Source organism: Haplochromis burtoni, unplaced genomic scaffold (assembly GCF_018398535.1).
Source record: "Haplochromis burtoni strain Fernald_Lab_line unplaced genomic scaffold, NCSU_Asbu1 Contig_173, whole genome shotgun sequence".
NCBI lineage: Eukaryota > Metazoa > Chordata > Actinopteri > Cichliformes > Cichlidae > Haplochromis > Haplochromis burtoni.
Window position 1 is genome coordinate 366,052 of NW_024582534.1, and position 6,893 is coordinate 372,944.

A 6,893-nucleotide genomic window follows, 5' to 3' on the forward strand; every position below is an offset into this window, starting at 1 on the left:
GCTAATGTAAGATGTAACCGAATGATATGGAAGAAAATTTTAAGGACAAGTCTCAGAAATGCTCATCATGCAAAATATCTGACGTTCTTCATGAAACAGTGTTACACAGTTACACTTCTCCTGAAGGGCTGTGCTGCAATATAAAGTGGAATCTGAGGTATTTCAGTATTCTGTGTTAACATAAAGATTTTGTCGATCTGATTCTTGGTTTTGGGTAAATATGAAATGAGTTTGGTTATTTCTGACCACAGAGGAAAATAAGACGGCTTATCTAAAGCATATACGCTAAATAACGATGTGGATAAGGCCTCGTGCTGCACCCACACTGGTATGTTTTGCCTTTAAAATCAAAACTAGGTTTAGAGGGAGGAAGAAGAACTCCATGTGTTTTCCTGGCACTGCAGAAGTAGAGTATGGTTGGTCAGCGCTTTGGGAGAACCTGTCAGGAAGGTTTAACATCCAGTCTGGACCCAACTAGGTCAGTGGCGAGCTAGCCTTCATTTGTATGCAAATCCATGTAGATTTGCTGCTGATAAGGTTGGTTGGATCTTCGGGCATGAGCAGGTTACAGGCACAGAGGATCCAGCACAAAGTTTCTCTTCCTCTTTCTATCCTACTCAGTAATAAGCCTAACCTTTATTCTCCAGGGAAGGACGTCATCTCTCCCTAGTTATCATCAGTTTCAGTCAGTTTGACTGAAGCTATGATATAAAACGCCCAACATTTACTGTGTTGCGCTGAGCGTGCCCCCTGGAGAAGATCGAGGTTAACGAGCTAGTGCTGGGATTCAAAGCTTTCAGATGCTGGATACAGGAGTAAGGGAATATTTTCTGTTTCCATGGAAATGGGACTTTAACCAAGAGAGGGGAAAGTTAACATGGTAACATGTAAGCATGGCTCATCGGCCAGATTAATGCGGTGTGTTTGTGTGCACATGTTTTTCAGGATATTAGTTTTTGTTCGGGTGACCGATACTCTGATCAGAGTTTGCTCCTCTTCTAAAGTTGCTTCTTACCTGAAATGAAAACAACAATCTAAACTCATTGGAGCTTCAGACTGTTTGCCAGCAGTGAGGCAACCACACACACATTATGACTTTTATACTATGATTATCAACACATTTCCACCATTGTATACTTCACACGTTAGAACAGAAAAATCTGCTCGTTCGATATTAGGATTCGAGCATACTTCGTAGACGGCAATAATCCCTCTGATCCTATTATCTGCTCAGGCTAACAAATTTAGATTTCACCCACCAGGACCTCCCCCATCCATCTGTCAGCGTGCACTTCTCCCAGCCGAGTAGGGGACGTGTGAATGCCACACTCCATCAAGCATGTCAGCTTGTAGATTACGCTCCAGACAGCTCCAAAAGACTTCCCCATTACCTCCACATCAAACCCCAAATTAGCTGAACCGATCAGCAGTGGAGCTCTGGACGTCCACGCTCATTTTTCAGGTGTGGAAACGGGGCAACAGTCTTTGAACCCAATGTTTGACTGCTCCTGTAGTCAGTGTCCAGCCAGCGAATGAGCATCCTGCCAAAATATCGGTGGAAGATATTGAACCGTTACCGTCCTTTTGAGTTATTATAAGAAAACAGGTTTAAAGAGTGTTTCATGGACTTGTAGTTCCTCTCGCGCTTCACCAGCCGAGCAGCTGCTTAATAAAGGGGAGCTTACGCAGTTCTGGGGCTGCTGGCCTCTCAAACATTGAGCTTTCATGTCACTTAAGCACACGTGCTTATAAGCAAAGAGTGCAAGGTGATTGATATTAAAATAGACGCGGTGCCCCTCTTACTGCAGGTGTTGGGATCACACCTGTGTTAGTGCCGGGCTTCCCGTACACGTGTAAGCAAACCAGAATGTAAGCTGTCCAATCGCTCTTTTCTCTCGAGTGTAATTGTTTTAAGTCACTTCTTGTTTACACGGTGAAAAGCCTGTCTATTGGCTCATTAGCATGATTGGTGGGGTGTGTCAGCTACCAACCGTTTTGAGACATTGCCTCTCCCGAATGGTCATCTGAAGGTTATTCTCCTGGATCAGTCACTTTAGTGACTAACTAGCCAGCTCTCATATCTACTGTAAGACATGTTTTGCATTTTGTGGAAGAAACACTGAAGAATTTCTTCAGATTTGGCACAAACACTCACAAAGGTCAAAGGTGCACGCTGACCTCACATAAGATGTTATTAAGCCATCGTGCAAGATTTACAGTAATGGTGACAGAATTTTACATAAATGTAAGATGACAAAGTCATTTATAATTAGGGGAAAGACATCCATACAACAGTGACTGCAGACGGTGGGTCGTCTCTCTTTCTGTGGGTTTTGTTTCTCAGCCTGTGAAATGAGTTTGAGCACTCTTTTGGACAACACCAGCTGGTTCAGGTTTAATACAATATGACCTTAAATGTGCAGAGCCAGTTTGAAATGACAGTTTTATGCAATCCAGACTATTATATACTCCGCCCTCGTTTGAGAACAGGCAGGATTCTCATTCGCTCTTAAGTTATTGGTAAATGAAAGAGATTCTAGTATTTTAAAGCTGCTCTTGCATTTTGGATGTATAGAGTTAAGTTTGGGGGGTTTAGCTCAGCAAAACTGTAATGCTGTGTATACATGCTGGTGTTCTGAGACGAACTGGAGATGAGCGAGGCACCAAGCTTTGAAGATGAAGTGGTGTATGATTATTTGTTAAGTGTTTTCACTAAAACCAAATGTTACCAGTCCATGTAGTCACAAGAAACACACTTTTCAGGACAACTCGGTTATACTTCAGTGTCGTCCTGTAGCTCTGCTTATGTGTATTTTAACCTACACTTGTGAGTTAGGTACAACTTCCCCCTTTTGTCTTTTATTATTTGTGGCATAGATTCAAAAAGGTGCTGGAAACATGATATGATAGCCTCGCGTAGTTGCTGCAGATTTCTCAGCTGGAAAATCCATCAGATTGGTTCGTTGTGGTCATGTGGGAATGGACGCGGGCAGCAACGATTCTCTGTGGTGTTTAAATGATGTTCAGTTAGTACCAAGAAAATACACCCCACGCCATCACCAGCCTGAACCGCTGATACAAATCAGGATGGATCCAGTCTTTCATGTTTTTACTCTAAGTTGTGACGCTACAATCTGAATGCTGCGGCAGAGACTCTTCAGACCAGCCAGCGTTTTTCCAGTTTTCTGTTGTCCAGTTTGTGGGTTCCTTTGCTGTGAGCTTGCAAAGTTTGGTAATAGATAGCAGTTGTCAGCAGATCTTATTAGGTTTGCCTGATTTACCTGGATAATAAAAGGAAACACGGATTTTTGTTTTTAAGCCTGAATATAAATAAAGTCTTAACCATCCAGCAATGTCACTGAAACCCTCATAGCGGCGTCCAGTCGATTGCAAAGATGATATATATGATATATATATATATATGATATATCAGTTCCAGTGTGCCTGGTTAACACCTGGGTGGGTCCAAAATAAGTCAGCTTTCATTTAAAACAAACAGCTAGTTGTACTGTTAATGCCTTCTCACTGTGGCTGAGCACTTTGGCCCCAAACCTCATACTCGCATCAAAGGTTAATGGCACTGTGCTACTGTTAAATGTGGCCTCAACGATGCAGATTTTTCGGCTCTAAGGGTTTTGCTCTGCCAGCTAATGAGTTTTCACAGGTAAATATTAGATTTTTCCTTTTAGATGCAAGAAAACATGGTAGATGTTAAAGCTCCAGAAAGAGCTGCACAAAGTCAGAACAGTGAAGTTGCATCCGACTCTGAAAACACTAAATCTGAATGCTGGAAGGTGATGTAGCACCAGACTGACGCTGGTGGCTCAGAACAATGTAAGCTGCTCCATAACACACTGGGCTTGTTCAGCTGTGGCTGATGAAGTTGTTTTATGGTTAATGCGAGCAGCAGGCTGCAGCACAGTACAAGAAATGATCTTAATAAAGGTTTTAACACTACGCTGTTGCATTTTGCATTTTAAGCAAACTGACTCAGATACTCGTGCTGCTGATGGGAGGAACCTAATGGAACTGGTTTCTGTCTTTTGTCATTTGCTGTTTTCCTGCAGGCCTACTCGGTCTACGATGAGGAAATTGGTTACTGCCAGGGTCAGTCGTTCCTCGCTGCTGTTCTCCTCTTACATGTAAGTAAACTTCTCATCCATCCATCAGCTGTTCACTGTACATCAGATGATCCAACACACCAGTTAGCACTGTTTGCTAAACACATGCTTGTGCTCATGCATATTCATTTATGACTTTTACACTGACTCGTTGTGCATTTGCAAAAGAATTTGCCTCCAGTGTTTCTCCCTGGCTTTCAGAATAAAAGCTTTCTGTCGCTGCTTAAATGTAACCTTGATTCTCCTACATCTGCAGATGGCACTCAAACAAATGATCAAGGTTAACACGAGCAGCGTGCTCCTGCACCGAGACTTTACTGTCTCTACAAACAGTTTCCTGGCTTGTACAAAGTATAATAAAGCAGCAGGGTAATATAACACACTGAATGAGATGATGTGGATGAAGAGAAGGAGTGAGAGAATCGATTCCTTTCACACACACACGTTCAAGGTCACAAATCCATGTTTATAGTACCTGCATGCTGTGTGTAAAGTGACTTTGCACAAATATTACCTCAAATTTGATGTGAGCAAGTTTTTAGAGGACACATGAAGGACAGACAGTGGAGTTGACACATGGGGTAAGAGAGCTGTGGAAGTTTGGTCAAAGTCCAAATGGCGAGGGCAGCAGAGGTTAAAGAGGAGTGAGATGTCGCGGGAGAGAGGAGTAGGGATGAGGTCGGAGAGACGTGCACAAGAGCTGCACGTTTGTTGAAGGGATGTGAAGGTGAGGAGCTGGCTGCAGAAGGAGGACACAAGGAAAAAGTTATAGAGGAGGAGAAGGCTGTAAAGATAAAGGGGACAGCAGCAGTGTAAGAAAGAGGGGTTACACAGGAGGAGGAGGCGTGTAATAGAGGGAGGAGGGAGAGGTTATAGAGGAGATGTCAGGAATATTAATAGAGGCTCAGGTTTACCTGCAGGAGCCCATTCAGTCCCAAACACATACTGTCACTCTGATTAAATATCACCTCAGTCTGTGAGAGCGTGCACGTGAAGGAGAGAAGCCGTGCACACACCGAGAGACGAGCACAGCGTTAAGCGTTCTCTCCTGCTCCTCGTCTTCACACATGCTCACACATGAAACTTGTTTTAGTCGCATCTTCCACAGCTGCACTGTTTCCCTCCACTGTTAGGTGACGGCCATGTTTGAGTCTTCTCGAGGGAGCTGCTCTGTCCTTTTGTGTCAGCAGGAACACATTTCGGATATTTAGCTGTTGTCATTTTTCCAGAGTGTTGCTGATTGAGGTTATCCGCATGCTTTCAGATGCCCGAGGAGCAGGCCTTTTGTGTTTTGGTAAAAATCATGTATGAATATGGCCTGAGAGCTCTCTACAAGAACAACTTTGAAGATCTTCACTGCAAGTTCTACCAGCTGGAGAGGCTGATGCAGGTTAGTCGAGCAACCTTTTACATTTTTAAATCAATCAATGGGACCCTGACAGGAAGGACGGTCTGCATCACACTGCTTTCTGTTTGTAGGTTTAGTTTTGTCTGTGGCTGTTGTGCACGACCTGCTCCCTCATTCTGGGCTACTTTTTATTTGGAGCTTAATAAGCTTCACTTTGGACCGTAGTCGGTGAAATGAGTAAATATGAATTGGGTTAAGCTTCAGATTAAAGCATATATCAGTCTTCTAAATCTATTTGACTGTGTTTGGGAGTATTTTAAAAGCTGTTTTTGGAAAGTGGATTCACTTTGGGAGTCGTAGTCAGCTTGGACGTCATTGTTTTTACACAGGACTCAGGCCTACCTTCATTTTTTACAAATCAAGGACAGTTTGCTGATGATTACGAGCTCTGTTAGAGCTGCGAGTCACCTAGCATGCGGGAATAGCTCTTTCCACTTAGTTGCCTTTGTTGTCTTTGGTCATTTGCAACACATTTTTTGATCTCACTACTTAGTTGCAGAAATTTGAATGATTGTGCCTCAGAGGCCGTGCAGTTACAGCTCGACATTAAAATTGATCCCATCTGTCTGCTTCATGACTTAAATGCCATGAAGTTCACTTGTGATACAGACCAGTCTCAAGGACCATTCATTTACACTAGATTTCATTTTCCAGCATTGGTACTTTCCTCATAATGGAGCTGTTTAATAATTACTGATTAAATGCATGAACCAGTGCACTAAACAGAAAAAGACTTTAACTCGGGGTAAGTTTGAGCCTACTCGTGCTTTAGAGGACGTTGCCAGTTATTGTGTCATATTTGGACTGTAACATGTTGCCTTGTTGACGCCTGTCTTTCATTAAAACATTGAAAAAAATCTATATTTCAGAGTTGAGTATAGATTTGCAGCCTGTGTAGACTTTTTCTCCTTTGAGGATAATGAGTACTGATGTCCCATCCCACTCAGGTATTACAACCTAAATCCACCGAGTTGATCTTGGCGCCTAAATTCGTCCTGCCTCTGCTAGCAGTCGCCCGTCAGCATGAAGACAGTTAGTTTAGTGCAATCACATTAGCTCAGTGCAATGATACCATCTGATAATACAGAGTACCGTATTCTCCGCACTATAAGGTGCACTTAAAATCCTTTAATTTTCTCAAAAATCGACAGTGCGCCTTTTAATAATAAGATAATAAGAATTATCCAGATTATTTAAAAAAAGATAAAGATATTGTGCTTGATAAAACTAAAGACATTGCAAATGAATTTAATGATTTCTTTATAAATGTTGGCTTTAATTTAGCAAAAGAAATTCCAGAGTCAAGAAATAATAACGACCTAAATAAACATATTACTCAGAATGTGTCCTCCATGTTTATTGGT

General features: G+C 42.3%; 1 protein-coding gene across 2 annotated transcripts in view; it reads left to right on the plus strand.

Annotated features, from left to right (window-relative positions):
* rabgap1l (RAB GTPase activating protein 1-like) overlaps nucleotides 1–6,893 on the plus strand; it is a 93,126-nt gene that overhangs the window by 56,203 nt on the left and 30,030 nt on the right. For both annotated transcript variants that reach the window (XM_005933802.3, XM_005933803.3), the window contains exons 15-16: nucleotides 4,068–4,142; nucleotides 5,386–5,511. In XM_005933802.3, the coding sequence (XP_005933864.1) occupies nucleotides 4,068–4,142; nucleotides 5,386–5,511 (201 nt within the window). The remainder of the gene's footprint in view (nucleotides 1–4,067; nucleotides 4,143–5,385; nucleotides 5,512–6,893) is intronic.